This window comes from Dipodomys merriami, unplaced genomic scaffold (genome assembly GCF_024711535.1).
Source record: "Dipodomys merriami isolate MVZ:Mamm:240054 unplaced genomic scaffold, mDipMer1.0.p SCAF_19, whole genome shotgun sequence".
NCBI lineage: Eukaryota > Metazoa > Chordata > Mammalia > Rodentia > Heteromyidae > Dipodomys > Dipodomys merriami.
This window is the reverse complement of record NW_027203270.1, coordinates 21665817-21683880: the sequence shown is the minus strand read 5'-3', so window position 1 is coordinate 21683880 and position 18064 is coordinate 21665817. Positions and strand designations below refer to the sequence as shown.

At 40.0% G+C, this 18064-nt stretch overlaps 2 protein-coding genes across 2 annotated transcripts in view; both read right to left on the bottom strand.

Annotated features, from left to right (window-relative positions):
* The window catches only part of LOC138830530 (fap1 adhesin-like), a 167559-nt gene extending 165337 nt beyond the window's left edge, over positions 1-2222 (bottom strand). The window contains exons 1-2 of the mRNA XM_070026908.1: positions 2186-2222; positions 1003-1146 (exon numbers count right to left, since the gene is read on the bottom strand). Coding sequence (XP_069883009.1) covers positions 1003-1146; positions 2186-2222 — 181 coding nt within the window. The remainder of the gene's footprint in view (positions 1-1002; positions 1147-2185) is intronic.
* Positions 2223-2698: 476 nt separating this feature from the next.
* Positions 2699-18064, bottom strand: part of Efcab13 (EF-hand calcium binding domain 13) — a 90994-nt gene continuing 75628 nt past the window's right edge. Inside the window, exons 28-37 of the mRNA XM_070026907.1 lie at positions 16921-17064; positions 15153-15296; positions 13767-13910; positions 11982-12125; positions 10624-10767; positions 8839-8982; positions 7481-7624; positions 5690-5833; positions 4475-4618; positions 2699-2907 (exon numbers count right to left, since the gene is read on the bottom strand). Of these exons, the coding sequence (XP_069883008.1) occupies positions 2699-2907; positions 4475-4618; positions 5690-5833; positions 7481-7624; positions 8839-8982; positions 10624-10767; positions 11982-12125; positions 13767-13910; positions 15153-15296; positions 16921-17064 (1505 nt within the window). The remainder of the gene's footprint in view (positions 2908-4474; positions 4619-5689; positions 5834-7480; positions 7625-8838; positions 8983-10623; positions 10768-11981; positions 12126-13766; positions 13911-15152; positions 15297-16920; positions 17065-18064) is intronic.

Here is an 18064-nt window from a genome sequence, read left to right as displayed (position 1 = left end):
GCTCTTCAGCTCAAGGCTAGCACTACTCTACCACGTGAGCCACCCTGTCACTTCCAGCTTTTTCTTATGTGGTGCTGACCAATCAAACCCAGGGCTTCATGCATGCAAGGCAAGCAGTCTACCACTGAGCCATCTTCCCAGTCCCAGTCTATTCTCTTTAAAGCCAGTCTTCTACAAAGTCTCAGAACACAAAGTATCAGTGAATTATTTCCCAGCATACAACATGAATAACCACAGTCTACCTCCCAACAGAGTCCCTCATTCTTAACCAAAATATAAAGAGCCTCACGCTAACTGCCGATATTCTGCCAACATTCTGGTCTTTAAATCATGGCACACAATAAGTAGCATGGAGCAGCAATAAGAAGCGAATCGGCAAGACATACTTGCCAAGGATATGTCCCAGGGACCAATAATCTCCAACCAGGTCTTATCTTCCACAGTTCTATTGCCTCCTAATAGTTTATTCAAAATTTGAATGCTTCAATGGGTTAAACAATTCACTGGGGATCTATGCAAGTGTCTTAGGCCTATAATCCTAGCTACTCAGGAGGTTGATATCTAAGGATCATGGTTCAAATACAACGCATGCATGAACAATTGTGGGACTCTTATCTCCAACAAAACACTAGAAAACTAGAAGTGGTGCAGTGGCTCAAGTGGCAGAGCACTCGCCTTGCTGAAGAGGGCAGGGACAGGACCCAAGCCCAGAGTTCAAGTTCAACAACCGACAACAAAAAAAATCATTGGATTTAAAATATTAATGTTTAAACTATTATCCCTTCACAGGCCCACCTAGTCATGTGCCTCCATCTAATATCGTGTTTCTGAAACCAATCAAGTTGGCAATTCAGACATCCATCATTCCTCCATTGGACCTCAATATGACTATAAACTATAACAAATTCTCAGCTTCACAAAGACAGCCATTCTAGTTGCTAATCAAGAAGTGAAATTAAACACGGTTTTATGTACAATAAGTACCCAAAACACAATACTTACTATCAACAGAAATGGAAGAAACTCTCTTCTGTAATTCTCCCTCAGAAGCATGAGTCTTCAGGCCCTTCTGTAGAGGTTGCACATCAACTACATCCACTTTTCCATTACTGACTTTGTTCAAGGCCTTTGAAAGTTCCTGTACATCTATCAAAAGAAAACATTTTGGTTTAGATACAAATTCTAAATAACAAATTTAGGCTATCATTCAAAAATAAGCATAAATATTTGACACAAAAGATGATACTACAGCATGATGCAATTTATATTAAGTATTTTCTTGATGTATATAAATCAAGTATATATGTGTATGTGTTTGAATGTATGTAGATTTTTACTGTTGTTTACAAAATAGAAGATCAATTATAAGGCAAACAGGAAGAATATATACTGGCTCATGATTGGAAATTTAAGGGTTTTTTTGTTTTTTTGTTTATTAGGGTTTTTTTTTTTCTTGTTTTTTGTTGGTCATGGGGCATGAACTCTGGGCCTGAAAACTGTCCCTCAGCTCTTCAGCTCAAGGCTAGTGCTCTACCACTTCAGCTACAGCGCCACTTCCAGTTTTCTGGTGGTTTATTAGAGATAAGAATTTCACAGACTTTCATGCCCTGGTTGGATTTGAACTGCAATCCTCAGATTTCAGCCTGCTGAGTAGCAAGGATTACAGGAATAAGCTGCTGACACCCAGAAGTCTACTCTCTCTCACTTTCTTTTCTTTTTTTTGTAGGTCCTGGGGCCTGAACACTGGGCCTAGGGGCAGTCCCTGAGCTCTTTAGCTCAAGGTTAGCACTCTACAACTTGAGCCACAGTGCCACTTCCAGCTTTTTCTTATGTGGTGCAGACCAATCAAACCCAGGGCCTCATGCATGCAAGGCAAGCAGTCTACCACTGAACTACCTTCCCTGCCCTAGTCTATTCTCTTTAAAGCAAGTCTTCTACAAATTCTCAGGAGACAAAATATCAGTAAACTCTTTCCTAATATGTAACATGAATAACCACAGGCCACCTCCCTCATTCCGAACTAAAATTTCAAGAGCCTCACCCTAACTGCCCATATTCTGCCCACATCTGGTCTTTAAATCATGGCACAAAATAATTAGCATGCAGCAGCAGTAAGAAGCCAACCAGCAAGGCATACTTGCAAAGGATATATCCCAGAAACTAACAATCTCCAACCAGATCATACCTTCCACAGTTCTATTGCCTCCTAATAGTCTATTCATTTTTGAATGCTTCAATGGGTTAAAAAATTCACTGGGCTGGATGCTAGTGTCTTACGCCTGTAATCCTAGCTACAGAGGAGGGTGATATCTAAGGATCATAGTTCAAATCCAGCCTATGCAGGAACAACTGTAGGACTCTTATCTCCAACAAACCACTAGAAAACTAGAAAACTAGAAATGTGGCAGTGGCTCAAGTGGTAGAGCACTTACCTTGCTGAAGAGGGCAGGGACAGCACCCAAGCCCAGAGTTCAAGCTCCACAACCGACAACAAAAAAATCATTGGATTTAAAATATTAATGTTTAAACTATTATCCCTTCACAGGCCCACCTAGTCCTGTGCCTCCATCTAATATCGAAAGTGTTGCTCAAACCAATCAAGTTGGCAGTTCAGACATCCATCATCCCTCCAACGGAGCTCAATATGACTATAACCTATAACAAATTTTCAACTTCACAAAGACACTCATTCTAGTTGCTAATCAAGAAGTGAAAATAAACACGGCTTTATGTACAATAAGTGACTCAAAAGACAATACTTACTATCAACAGAAATGGAAGAAACTCTCTTCTGAACTTCTCCCTCAGAAGCATGAGTCTTCAGGCCCTTCAGTACAGGTTGCACATCAGCTACATCCACTTTTCCATTACTGACTTTGTTCAAGGCCTTTGAAAGTTCCTGTACATCTATCAAAAGAAAACATTTTGGTTTAGATACAAATTCTAAATAACAAATTTAAGCTATCATTCAAAAATTAATATAAATACTTGACACTATTAGAAGATGATACAGCATGATGCAATTTACATTCAGTACTTTCTTGATGTATATAAATAAATTATATATGTGTATGTGTATGAATGTATGTATACTTGCACTGTTGCTTATAAAATAGAAGATCAATTATAAGGCAAACAGGAAGAATATATCTTGGCTAATAATTGGAAATTAAAGCTTTTTTTGTTTTGGGTTTTTTTTTTGTTGTTTTTTGTCGGTCATGGCTTAAGGATAGTGCTCGACCACTTGAGATACAGCGCCACTTCCATTTTTCTGGTGGTTTATTAGAGATAAGAGTTTCACAGACTTTATTGCCTGAGCTGGCTTGAACTGCAATATTCACATCTCAGCCTGCTGAGTAGCTAGGATTACAGGAGTGAGCTGCTGACACCCAGAAGTCTACACTCTCGCACTCTTTCTTTTTCTTTTTTTTTTTTTTTTTGTAGGTCCTGGGTCCTAAACATTGAGCCTGGGCGCTATCCCTGAGCTCTTCAGCTCAAGGGTGGCACTCTACCTCTTGAGCCACAGTGCCACTTCCAGCTTTTTCTGATGTGGTGCTGACCAATCAAACCCAGGGCCTCATGCATGCAAGGCAAGCAGTCTACCACTGAGCCACCTTCCCAGCCCTACTCTATTCTGTTTAAAGCCAGTCTTCTACAAAGTCTCAGAACACAAAGTATCAGTAAATTCTTTCCCAGCATGCAACATGAATAACCACAGTCTACCTCCCAACAGAGTCCCTCATTCTTAAGTAAAATATCAAGAGCCTCACCCTAACTGCCCATATTCTGCCAGCATTCTGGTCTTTAATTCATAGCACACAATAATTAGCATGGAGCGGCAATAAGAAGCAAACCGGCAAGACATAGTGCCCAGGATATATCCCAGGGACCAATAATCTCCAAGCAGGTCCTACCTTCCACAGTTCTATTGCTTCCTAATAGTCTACTCAAAATTTGAATGCTTCAATTGGTTAAACAATTCACTGGGGCTCTATGCCAGTGTCTTAAGCCTGTAATTCTAGCTCCTCAGGAGGTTGATATCTAAGAATTATGGTTCAAATCCAGCCCACATAGGAACATCTGTGGGACTCTTATCTCCAACAAACCACTAGAAAACCAGAAGTCGTACAGTGGCTCAAGTGGTAGAGCACTGGTTTGCTGAAGAGGGCAGGGACAGCACCTAAGCCCAGAGTTCAAGCTCCACAACTGACAACAAAAAAGTCATTGGATTAAAATATTAATGTTTAAACTATTATCCCTTCACAGGCTCAGCTAGTCTTGTGGCTCCATTTAATATCTTGTTTTTCAAACAAATCAAGTTGGCATTTCAGACATCCATCATCCCTCCATTGGACCTCAATATGACTATAACCTATAACAAATTCTCACCAGGACACTCATTCTCTTTGCTAAACAAGAAGTGAAAATAAACACGGCTTTATGTACAATAAGTGACTCAAAAGACAATACTTACTATCAAAAGAAATGGAAGAAACTCTCTTCTGTAATTCTCCCTCAGAAGCATGAGTCTTCAGGCCCTTCCTTACAGGTTTCACATCAGCTACATCCACTTTTCCATTACTGACTTTGTTCAAGGCCTTTGATACTTCCTGTACATCTATCAAAAGAAAACATTTTGGTTTAGATATAAATTCTAAATAACAAATTTAAGCTATCATTCAAAAATTAGTATAAATACTTGACACTATTAAAAGATGATACAGCAGGATGCAGTTTACATTATGTACTTTCTTGATGTATATAAATAAATTATATATGTATATGTGTATGTATGTATACTTTCACTGTTACTTATAAAATAGAAGATCAATTATAAGGCAAACAGGAAGAATATATCTTGGCTAATAACTGGATATTAAAGGATTTTTTGATATTTGTGTTTTGGGTGGTTTTTTTGGTAGTTTTTTGTTGGTCATGAGGATTGAACTCTAGCCTGAACGCTGTGCCTCAGCTCTTCAGCTCAAGGCTAGCCCTCTACCCCTTAAGCTACAGGGCCACTTCCGTTTTTCTGGTGGTTTATTAGAGATAAGAGTTTCACAGATTTTCCTGCTGGGGCTGCCTTTGAACCACAACCCTCAGATCTCAGCCTGCTGAGTAGCTAGGATTACAGGAGTGAGCTGCTGACATCCAGAAGTCTTCTCTCTCTCTCTCTTTCTTTTTTTTTTTTTTTTTTTGTAGGACCTGGGCCCTGAACGCTAGGTCTGGGTGCTATCCCTGAGCTCTTCAGCTCAAGGCTAGCACTCTACCACTTGAGCCACAGTGCCACTTCCAGCTTTTTCTTATGTGGTGCTGACCAATCAAACCCAGGGCCTACTTCATGCAAGGCAAGCAGTCTACCACTGAGCCACCTTCCCTGCACCAGTCTATTTTCTTAAAAGCCAGTCTTCTCCAAAGTCTCAGAAAACAAAGTCTCAGTAAATTATTTCCCAGCATGCAATATGAATAACCACAGTCCACCTCCCAACAGCGTCCTTCATTCCTAACTAAAACTTCAAGAGCCTCACCCTAACTGCCCATATTCTGCCAGCATTCTGGTCTTTAAATCATGGCACACATTAATTAGCATGGAGCAGCAATAAGAAATGAAATGGCAAGATATAGTTGATAATCAAGAAGTGAAAATAAACACGGCTTTATGTACAATAAGTGATCAAAACACAATACTTACTATCAACAGAAATGGAAGAAACTCTCTTCTGTACTTCTCCCTCAGAAGCATGAGTCTTCAGGCCCTTCCATATAGGTTGCACATCAGCTACATCCACTTTTCCATTACTGACTTTGTTCAAGGCCTTTGAAAGTTCCTGTACATCTATCAAAAGAAAACATTTTGGTTTAGATACAAATTCTAAATAACAAATTTAAGCTATCATTCAAAATTAGTATAAATATTTGACACTATTAAAAGATGATAGAGCATGATGAAATTTACACTAAGTACTTTCTTGATGTATATAAATAAATTATATATGTGTATGTGTATGAATGTATGTATACTTGCACTATTGCTTATAAAATAGAAGATGAATTATAAGGCAAACAGGAAGAATATATCTTGGCTAATAACTGGAAATTAAAGGATTTTTTGTTTTTTTTGTTTTTTAGGGGGGGTTTTGTTGTTTTTTTGGTCATGAGGTTTGAACTCTGGGCCTGAACGTTGTACCTCAGCTCTTTACCTCAAGGCGAGTGCTCTACCACTTGAGCTACAGCACCACTTCTGTTTTTCTGGTGGTTTATTGGAGTTAAGAATTTCACAGACTTTCCTGTCCATTCTGAATTTGAACCACAATCCTCAGATCTCAGCCCATTGAATAGCTAGGATTACAGGAGTGAGCTGCTGACACCCAGAAGTCTTCTCTCTCTCTGTCTCTCTCTCTGTCTCTCTCTCTCTCTCTCTCTCTCTCTTTCTTTTTTTATGTAGGTTCTGGGGCATGAACACTGGGTCTGGGTGCTATCCCTGAGCTCTTCAGTTCAAGGCTAGTACTCTACCACTTGAGCCACAGTGCCACTTCCAGCTTTTTCTTATGTGTTGCCAACCAATCAAACCCAGGGCTTCATGCATGCAAGGCAAGCAGTCTACCACTGAGCCACCTTCCCAGCCCTAGTCTATTCTCTTTAAAGCCAGTCTTCTACAAAGTCTCAGAACATAAAGTATCAGTAAATTATTTCCCAGCATGCAACATGAATAACCACAGTCCACCTCCCAACAGAGTCCCTCATTCTTAACTAAAACTTCAAGAGCCTCACCCTAACTGCCCATATTCTGGAGCATTCTGGTCTTTAAATCCTGACACACAATAATTAGCATGGAGCAGCAATAAGAAGCGAATGGACAAGACATAGTTGCCAAGGATATGTCCCAGGGACCAATAATCTCCAACTAAGTCCTACCTCCAAAGTTCTATTGCCTCCTAACAGTCTATTCAAAGTATGAATGCTTCAATGGGTTAAACAATTCACTGGGGCTCTAAGCCAGTTTCTTAAGCCTATAATCCTAGCTACTCTGCAGGTAGATATCTAAGGATCATGGTTCAAATCCAGCCCACACAGGAACATCTGTGGGACTCTTATTTCCAACAAACCACTAGAAAACCAAGAGTGGCGCAGTGCCTAAGTGGTAAAGCACTGGGCTTGCTGAAGAGGGCAGGGACAGCACCCAATCCCAGAGTTCAAGCGCCAGAACCGACAACAAGAAAAAATCATTGGATTTTAAATATTAGTGTTTAAACTGTTATCCCTTCACAGGCCCACCTAGTCTTGTGCCTCCATCTAATATCGTGTTTCTCAAACCAATCAAGTTGGCAATTCAGCATTCCATGATCCCTCCATTGGAGCTAAATATGACTATAACCTATAACAGATTCTCAGCTTCACAAAGGACATTCATTCTAGTTGTTAATCAAGAAGTGAAATTAAACACGGCTTTATGTACAATAAGTGATCAAAACACAATACTTACTATCAACAGAAATGGAAGAAACTCTCTTCTGTACTTCTCCCTCAGAAGCATGAGTCTTCAGGCCCTTCAGTACAGGTTGCACATCAGCTACATCCACTTTTCCATTACTGACTTTGTTCAAGGCCTTTGAAAGTTCCTGTACATCTATCAAAAGAAAACATTTTGGTTTAGATACAAATTCTAAATAACAAATTTAAGCTATCATTCAAAAATTAGTATAAATACTTGACACTATTAAAAGATGATACAGCATGATGCAATTTACATTAAGTACTTTCTTGATGTATATAAATAAATTATATGTGTATGTGTATGAATGTATGTATACTTGCACTGTTGCTTATAAAATAGAAGATCAGGAAGGGAGGTGAAGGGTAAACAAAGGAGGAGGTTGCAATGCTTGGTAAGAAATGTATGCATTATCCTGACCATGTAATTGTAGCCCCTCTGTACAGTATGTTCTCAAATAAAATTAAATTAAATTAAAAAAAAATAAAATAAAATAGAAGATCAATCATAAGGTAAACAGGAAGAATATATCTTGGGTAATAATTAGAAATTAAAGGATTTTTTTGTTTTGGGTTTTTTTGTTTGTTTGTTTTTTGTCCGTCGTGAGGCTTGAACTCTGGGCCTGAATGCTGTCCCTCAGCTCTTCAGCTCAAGGCTAGCACTGGGCCGCTTGAGCTACAGCGCCACTTCCGTTTTTCTGGTGGTTTATTGTAGATAAGAGTTTCACAGACTTTCCTGTCCGATCTGGCTTTGAACCCCAATCCTCAGATCTCAGCCTGCTGAGTAGCTAGGATTACAGGAGTGAGCTGCTGACACCCAGAAGTCTTCTCTCTCTCTCTCTCTCTCTCTCTCTCTGTAGGTCCTGTGGTCTGAACGCTGGCCCAGGGCACTATCCCTGAGCTCTTCAACTCAAGGCTATCACTCTACTACTTGAGCCACAGTGCCACTTCCAGCTTTTTCTTATGTGTTGCCAACCAATCAAACCCAGGGCTTCATGCATGCAAGGCAAGCAGTCTACCACTGAGCCACCCTCCCAGCTGTGGTCTATTCTCTTTAAAGCCAGTCTTCTACAAAGTCTCAGAACACAAAGTTTCAGTAAATTATTTCCCAGCATGCAACATGAATAACCACAGTCCACCTCCCCACAGAGTCCCTCATTCCTAACTAAAACTTCAAGAGCCTCACCCTAACTGCCCATATACTGGAGCATTCTGGACTTTAAATCATGGCACACATTAATTAGCATGGAGCAGCAATAAGAAATGAAATGGCAAGATATAGTTGATAATCAAGAAGTGAAAATAAACACGGCTTTATGTACAATAAGTGACTCAAAAGACAATACTTACTATCAACAGAAATGGAAGAAACTCTCTTCTGTACTTCTCCCTCAGAAGCATGAGTCTTCTGGCCCTTCCATATAGGTTGCACATCAGCTACATCCACTTTTCCATTACTGACTTTGTTCAAGGCCTTTGAAAGTTCCTGTACATCTATCAGAAGAAAATATTTTGGTTTAGATTCAAATTATAAATAACTAATTTAAGCTATCATTCAAAAATTAATGTAAATACTTGACACTATTAAAAGATGATAGAGCATGATGCAATTTATATTAAGTACTTTCTTGATGTATATAAATAAATTATATGTGTGTATGTGCATGAATGTATGTATGCTTTCACTGTTGCTTATAAAATAGAAGATCAATTATAAGGCAAACAGGAAGAATATATCTTGGCTAATAACTGGAAATTAGAGGATTTTTTGTTTTTTTTTGTTTTTTGGGGGTTTTTTGTTGTTTTTTGTTGGTTGTGGGGTTTGAACTCTGGGCCTGAACGTTGTTCCTCAGCACTTCACCTCAAGGCTAGTGCTCTACCACTTGAGCTACAGCACCACTTCTGTTTTTCTGGTGGTTTATTGGAGATAAGAATTTCACAGACTTTCCTGTCCATTCTGAATTTGAAACGCAATCCTCAGATCTCAGCCCACTGAGTAGCTGGGATTACAGGAGTGAGCTGCTGACACCCAGAAGTCTACTCTCTCTCTGTTTCTCTCTCTCTCTCTCTCTGTTTCTCTCTCTCTCTTTTTGTAGGTCCTGGGGCCTGAACACTGGGTCTGGGCGCTATCCCTGAGCTCTTCAGCTTAAGGCTAGTACTCTACCACTTGAGCCACTGTGCCACTTCCAGGTTTTTCTTATGTGGTGTTGACCAATCAAACACAGGGCTTCATGCATGCAAGGCAAGCAGTCTACCACTGCACCACCTTCCCAGCCCCAGTCTATTCTCTTTAAAGCCAGTCTTCTACAGAGTCTCAGAACATAAAGTATCAGTAAATTATTTCCCAGCATGCAACATGAATAAGCACAGTCCACCTCCCAACAGAGTCCCTCATTCCTAACTAAAACTTCAAGAGCCTCACCCTAATTGTCCATATTCTGCCAGCATTCTGGTCTTTAAGTCCTGGCACACAATAATTAGCATGGAGCAGCAATAAGAAGCGAATGGACAAGACATAGTTGCCAAGGATATGTCCCAGGGACCAATAATCTCCAACTAAGTCCTACCTCCAAAGTTCTATTGCCTCCTAACAGTCTATTCAAAGTATGAATGCTTCAATGGGTTAAACAATTCACTGGGGCTCTAAGCCAGTTTCTTAAGCCTATAATCCTAGCTACTCTGCAGGTAGATATCTAAGGATCATGGTTCAAATCCAGCCCACACAGGAACATCTGTGGGACTCTTATTTCCAACAAACCACTAGAAAACCAAGAGTGGCGCAGTGCCTAAGTGGTAAAGCACTGGGCTTGCTGAAGAGGGCAGGGACAGCACCCAATCCCAGAGTTCAAGCGCCAGAACCGACAACAAGAAAAAATCATTGGATTTTAAATATTAGTGTTTAAACTGTTATCCCTTCACAGGCCCACCTAGTCTTGTGCCTCCATCTAATATCGTGTTTCTCAAACCAATCAAGTTGGCAATTCAGCATTCCATGATCCCTCCATTGGAGCTAAATATGACTATAACCTATAACAGATTCTCAGCTTCACAAAGGACATTCATTCTAGTTGTTAATCAAGAAGTGAAATTAAACACGGCTTTATGTACAATAAGTGATCAAAACACAATACTTACTATCAACAGAAATGGAAGAAACTCTCTTCTGTACTTCTCCCTCAGAAGCATGAGTCTTCAGGCCCTTCAGTACAGGTTGCACATCAGCTACATCCACTTTTCCATTACTGACTTTGTTCAAGGCCTTTGAAAGTTCCTGTACATCTATCAAAAGAAAACATTTTGGTTTAGATACAAATTCTAAATAACAAATTTAAGCTATCATTCAAAAATTAGTATAAATACTTGACACTATTAAAAGATGATACAGCATGATGCAATTTACATTAAGTACTTTCTTGATGTATATAAATAAATTATATGTGTATGTGTATGAATGTATGTATACTTGCACTGTTGCTTATAAAATAGAAGATCAGGAAGGGAGGTGAAGGGTAAACAAAGGAGGAGGCTGCAATGCTTGGTAAGAAATGTATGCATTATCCTGACCATGTAATTGTAGCCCCTCTGTACAGTATGTTCTCAAATAAAATAAAATTAAATTAAAAAAAAATAAAATAAAATAGAAGATCAATCATAAGGTAAACAGGAAGAATATATCTTGGGTAATAATTAGAAATTAAAGGATTTTTTTGTTTTGGGTTTTTTTGTTTGTTTGTTTTTTGTCCGTCGTGAGGCTTGAACTCTGGGCCTGAATGCTGTCCCTCAGCTCTTCAGCTCAAGGCTAGCACTGGGCCGCTTGAGCTACAGCGCCACTTCCGTTTTTCTGGTGGTTTATTGTAGATAAGAGTTTCACAGACTTTCCTGTCCGATCTGGCTTTGAACCCCAATCCTCAGATCTCAGCCTGCTGAGTAGCTAGGATTACAGGAGTGAGCTGCTGACACCCAGAAGTCTTCTCTCTCTCTCTCTCTCTCTCTCTCTCTGTAGGTCCTGTGGTCTGAACGCTGGCCCAGGGCACTATCCCTGAGCTCTTCAACTCAAGGCTATCACTCTACTACTTGAGCCACAGTGCCACTTCCAGCTTTTTCTTATGTGTTGCCAACCAATCAAACCCAGGGCTTCATGCATGCAAGGCAAGCAGTCTACCACTGAGCCACCCTCCCAGCTGTGGTCTATTCTCTTTAAAGCCAGTCTTCTACAAAGTCTCAGAACACAAAGTTTCAGTAAATTATTTCCCAGCATGCAACATGAATAACCACAGTCCACCTCCCCACAGAGTCCCTCATTCCTAACTAAAACTTCAAGAGCCTCACCCTAACTGCCCATATACTGGAGCATTCTGGACTTTAAATCATGGCACACATTAATTAGCATGGAGCAGCAATAAGAAATGAAATGGCAAGATATAGTTGATAATCAAGAAGTGAAAATAAACACGGCTTTATGTACAATAAGTGACTCAAAAGACAATACTTACTATCAACAGAAATGGAAGAAACTCTCTTCTGTAATTCTCCCTCAGAAGCATGACTCTTCAGGCCCTTCCATATAGGTTGCACATCAGCTACATCCACTTTTCCATTACTGACTTTGTTCAAGGCCTTTGAAAGTTCCTGTACATCTATCAGAAGAAAATATTTTGGTTTAGATTCAAATTATAAATAACTAATTTAAGCTATCATTCAAAAATTAATGTAAATACTTGACACTATTAAAAGATGATAGAGCATGATGCAATTTACATTAAGTACTTTCTTGATGTATATAAATAAATTATATGTGTGTATGTGCATGAATGTATGTATGCTTTCACTGTTGCTTATAAAATAGAAGATCAATTATAAGGCAAACAGGAAGAATATATCTTGGCTAATAACTGGAAATTAGAGGATTTTTTGTTTTTTTTTGTTTTTTGGGGGTTTTTTGTTGTTTTTTGTTGGTTGTGGGGTTTGAACTCTGGGCCTGAACGTTGTTCCTCAGCACTTCACCTCAAGGCTAGTGCTCTACCACTTGAGCTACAGCACCACTTCTGTTTTTCTGGTGGTTTATTGGAGATAAGAATTTCACAGACTTTCCTGTCCATTCTGAATTTGAAACGCAATCCTCAGATCTCAGCCCACTGAGTAGCTGGGATTACAGGAGTGAGCTGCTGACACCCAGAAGTCTACTCTCTCTCTGTTTCTCTCTCTCTCTCTCTCTGTTTCTCTCTCTCTCTTTTTGTAGGTCCTGGGGCCTGAACACTGGGTCTGGGTGCTATCCCTGAGCTCTTCAGCTTAAGGCTAGTACTCTACCACTTGAGCCACTGTGCCACTTCCAGGTTTTTCTTATGTGGTGTTGACCAATCAAACACAGGGCTTCATGCATGCAAGGCAAGCAGTCTACCACTGCACCACCTTCCCAGCCCCAGTCTATTCTCTTTAAAGCCAGTCTTCTACAGAGTCTCAGAACATAAAGTATCAGTAAATTATTTCCCAGCATGCAACATGAATAAGCACAGTCCACCTCCCAACAGAGTCCCTCATTCCTAACTAAAACTTCAAGAGCCTCACCCTAATTGTCCATATTCTGCCAGCATTCTGGTCTTTAAGTCCTGGCACACAATAATTAGCATGGAGCAGCAATAAGAAGCGAATGGACAAGACATAGTTGCCAAGGATATGTCCCAGGGACCAATAATCTCCAACTAAGTCCTACCTCCAAAGTTCTATTGCCTCCTAACAGTCTATTCAAAGTATGAATGCTTCAATGGGTTAAACAATTCACTGGGGCTCTAAGCCAGTTTCTTAAGCCAATAATCCTAGCTACTCTGCAGGTAGATATCTAAGGATCATGGTTCAAATCCAGCCCACACAGGAACATCTGTGGGACTCTTATTTCCAACAAACCACTAGAAAACCAAGAGTGGCGCAGTGCCTAAGTGGTAAAGCACTGGGCTTGCTGAAGAGGGCAGGGACAGCACCCAATCCCAGAGTTCAAGCGCCAGAACCGACAACAAGAAAAAATCATTGGATTTTAAATATTAGTGTTTAAACTGTTATCCCTTCACAGGCCCACCTAGTCTTGTGCCTCCATCTAATATCGTGTTTCTCAAACCAATCAAGTTGGCAATTCAGCATTCCATGATCCCTCCATTGGAGCTAAATATGACTATAACCTATAACAGATTCTCAGCTTCACAAAGGACATTCATTCTAGTTGTTAATCAAGAAGTGAAATTAAACACGGCTTTATGTACAATAAGTGATCAAAACACAATACTTACTATCAACAGAAATGGAAGAAACTCTCTTCTGTAATTCTCCCTCAGAAGCATGACTCTTCAGGCCCTTCCATATAGGTTGCACATCAGCTACATCCACTTTTCCATTACTGACTTTGTTCAAGGCCTTTGAAAGTTCCTGTACATCTATCAAAAGAAAACATTTTGGTTTAGATACAAATTCTAAATAACAAATTTAAGCTATCATTCAAAAATTAGTATAAATACTTGACACTATTAAAAGATGATACAGCATGATGCAATTTACATTAAGTACTTTCTTGATGTATATAAATAAATTATATGTGTATGTGTATGAATGTATGTATACTTGCACTGTTGCTTATAAAATAGAAGATCAATTATAAGGCAAACAGGAAGAATATAACTTGGGTAATAATTAGAAATTAAAGTTTTTTTTGTTTTGGGGTTTTTTTTGTTGTTTTTTGTCATTCGTGAGGCTTGAACTCTGGGCCTGAATGCTGTCCCTCAGCTCTTCAGCTCAAGGCTAGCACTCGACCACTTGAGCTACAGCACCACTTCCGTTTTTCTGGTGGTTTATTGTAGATAAGAGTTTCACAGACTTTCCTGTCCGATCTGGCTTTGAACCCCAATCCTCAGATCTCAGCCTGCTGAGTAGCTAGGATTACAGGAGTGAGCTGCTGACACCCAGAAGTCTTCTCTCTCTCTCTCTCTCGTAGGTCCTGTGGTCTGAACGCTGGGCCTGGGCACTATCCCTGAGCTCTTCAGCTCAAGGCTATTACTCTACCACTTGAGCCACAGTGCCACTTCCAGCTTTTTCTTATGTGTTGCCCACCAATCAAACCCAGGGCTTTATGCATGCAAGGCAAGCAGTCTACCACTGAGCCACCTTCCCAGCCAGGGTCTATTCTCTTTAAAGCCAGTCTTCTACAAAGTCTCAGAAAACAAAGTATCAGTAAATTCTTTCCCAGCAGGCAACATGAATAACCACAGTCCACCTCCCAACAGAGTCCCTCATTCCTAAATAAAATATCAAGAGCCTCACCCTAACTGCCCATATTCTGCCAGCATTCTGGTCTTTAAATCAGGGCACACAATAATTAGCATGGAGCAGCAATAAGAAGCAAAACGGCAAGATATAGTTGATAATCAAGAAGTGAAAATAGGGGCTGGAAAGGTGGCTCAGCGGTAGAGTGCTTGCCTCTCATGCATGAGGCCCTGGGTTCAATTCCTCAGCACCACATAAACAGAAAAGGCCAAAAGTGGCAAAAGCAGCTCAAAGACTGTGCCCAGGGCCTGAGTTCAAGCCCCAGAACTGACAATAAATAAATAACTTTAAAAAAAAATAAAAGAAGTGAAAATAAACATGGCTTTATGTACAATAAGTGATCAAAACACAATACTTACTATCAACAGAAATGGAAGAAACTGTCTTCTGTACTTCTCCCTCAGAAGCATGAGTCTTCACGCCCTTCAGTACAGGTTGCACATCAGCTACATCCACTTTTCCATTACTGACTTTGTTCAAGGCCTTTGAAACTTCCTGTACATCTGTCAAAAGAAAACATTTTGGTTTACATACAAATTCTAAAAAACAAATTTAAGCTATCATTCAAAAATTAGTATAAATACTTGACACTATTAAAAGACAATACAGCCTGATGCAATTTTCATCAAGTACTGTCTTGATGTATATAAATAAATTATATGTGTGTATGTGCATGAATGTATGTATGCTTTCACTGTTGCTTATAAAATAGAAGATCAATTATAAGGCAAACAGGAAGAATATATCTTGGCTAATAATTGGAAATTAAAGGTTTCTTTTTGTTTTTGGGGGGTTTTTGTGTTGTTTTTTGTTGGTCGTGGGGCTTGAACTCTGGGCCTGAACATTCTTCCTCAGCTCTGAAGCTCAAGGCTAGCACTCTACCAGTTGAGTTACAGCACCACTTCCGTGTTTCTGGTAGTTTATTGGAAATAAGAGTTTCACAAACTTTCCTGCCCGTTCTGGATTTCAACCCCAATCATCAGATCTCAGCCTGCTGAGTAGCTAGGATTACAGGAATGAGCTGCTGACACCCAGAAGTCTACTCACTCTCTCTTTCTTTTTCTATTTTCTTTTTTTTGTAGTTCCTGGGGCCTAAACACTGGGCCTAGGCACTATTCCTGAGCTCTTCAGCTCAAGGCTAACACTCTACCACTTGAGCCACAGTGCCACTTCCAGCTTTTTCTGATGTGGTGCTGATCAATCAAACCCAGGGCTTCATGCATGCAAGGCAAGCAGTCTTCCACTGAGCCACCTTCCAGCCCTCGTCTATTCTCTTTAAAGCCAGTGTTCTACAAAGTCTCAGAACACAAAGTATCAGTAAATTCTTTCCCAGCATGCAACATGAATAACCACAGTCCACCTCCCAACAGACTCCTTCATTCCTAACTAAAACTTCAAGAGCCTCACCCTAATTTCCCATATTCTGCCAGCACTCTGGTCTTTAAATCATGGCACACACTAATTAGCATGGAGCAGCAATAAGAAGCAAACCGGCAAGACATAGTTGCCAAGGATATGTCCCAGGGACCAAGAATCTCCAACCAGGTCCTACCTTCCACAATTCTACTGCCTCCTAAGAGTCTATTCAAAATTTGAATGCTTCAATGGGTTAAACAATTCACTGGAGCTCGATGCCAGTTTCTTAAGCCTATAATTCTAGCTACTCAGGAGGTTGATATCTAAGGACCATGGTTCAAATCTAGCCCACCCAGGAACATCTGTGGGACTCTTATCTCCAATAAACCACTTGAAAACCAGAAGTGGTGCAGCAGCTCAAGTGGTAGAGCACTCGCCTTGAGCTGAAGAGCACAGGGACAGCACCCAAACACAGAGTTCAAGCCCCACATCCAACAAAAAAAAAGTCATTGGATTTAAAATATTAATGTTTAAACTATTATCCCTTCACAGGCTCACCTAGTCATGTGCCTCCACCTAATATTGTAATTGTTTCTAAAACCAATCATGTTGGCAATTGAGACATCCATCATCCCTCCAATGGACCTCAATATGACTATAACCTATAACAAATTCTCAGCTTCACAAAGGACACTCCTTCTAGTTGCTAATCAAGAAGTGAAAATAAACACGGCTTTATGTACAATAAGTGACTCAAAAGACAATTCTTACTATCAACAGAAATGGAAGAAACTCTCTCCTGTAATTCTCCCTCAGAAGCATGAGTCTTCAGGCCCTTCAGTACAGGTTGCACATCAGCTACATCCACTTTTCCATTACTGACTTTTTTCAAGGCCTTTGAAAGTTCCTGTACATCTATCAAAAGAAAACATTTTGGTTTAGATACAAATTCTAAATAACAAATTTAAGCTATCATTCAAAAATTAGTATAAATACTTCACACTAGTAAAAGATGATACAGCATTATGCAATTTACATTAAGTACTTTCTTCATGTATATAAATAAATTATATATGTGTATGTGTATGAATGTATGTATACTTGCACTGTTGCTTATAAAATAGAAGATCAATTATAAGGCAAACAGGAAGAATATATCTAGGCTAATAATTGGAAATTAAAGTTTTTTTTGTTTATTTGTTCTTAGGGTTTTTTTGTTGCTTTTTGTTGGTCGTGGGGCTTGAACTCTGGGCCTGAACGCTGTCCCTCAGCTCTTCAGCTCAAGGCTAGTGCTCTACCACTTGAGCTACTGTTCCACTTCCAGTTTTCTTGTGGTTTATTGGAGACAAGAGTTTCACAGACTTTCCTGTCCAGGCTGGATTTGATCTGCAATCCTCAGATCTCAACCTGCTGAGTAGCTAGGATTACAGAAGTGAGCTGCTGACACCCAGAACTCTACTCTCTCTTTCTCTCTCTTTCTTTTTTTTGTAGGTCCTGGGCCCGAAACACTGGGTCTGGGAGCTATCCCTGAGCTCTTCAGCTCAAGGCTAGCACTCTACCACTTGAGCCACAGTGCCACTTCCAGCTTTTTCTTATGTCGTGCTGACCAATCAAACCCAGGGCCTCATGCATGCAAGGCAAGCAGTCTACCACTGAGCCACCTTCCCAGCCCTAGTCTATTCTCTTTAAAGCCAGTGTTCTACAAAGTCTCAGAACAGGAAGTATCAGTAAATTCTTTCCCAGAATGCAACATGAATAACCACAGTCCACCTCTCAACAGAGTCCCTCATTCCTAACTAAAACTTCAGGAGCCTCACCCTAACTGCCCATATTCTGCCAGTATTCTGGTCTTTACATCCTGGCACACAATAACTAGCATGGAGCAGCAATAAGAAGTGAATCAGCAAGACATTGC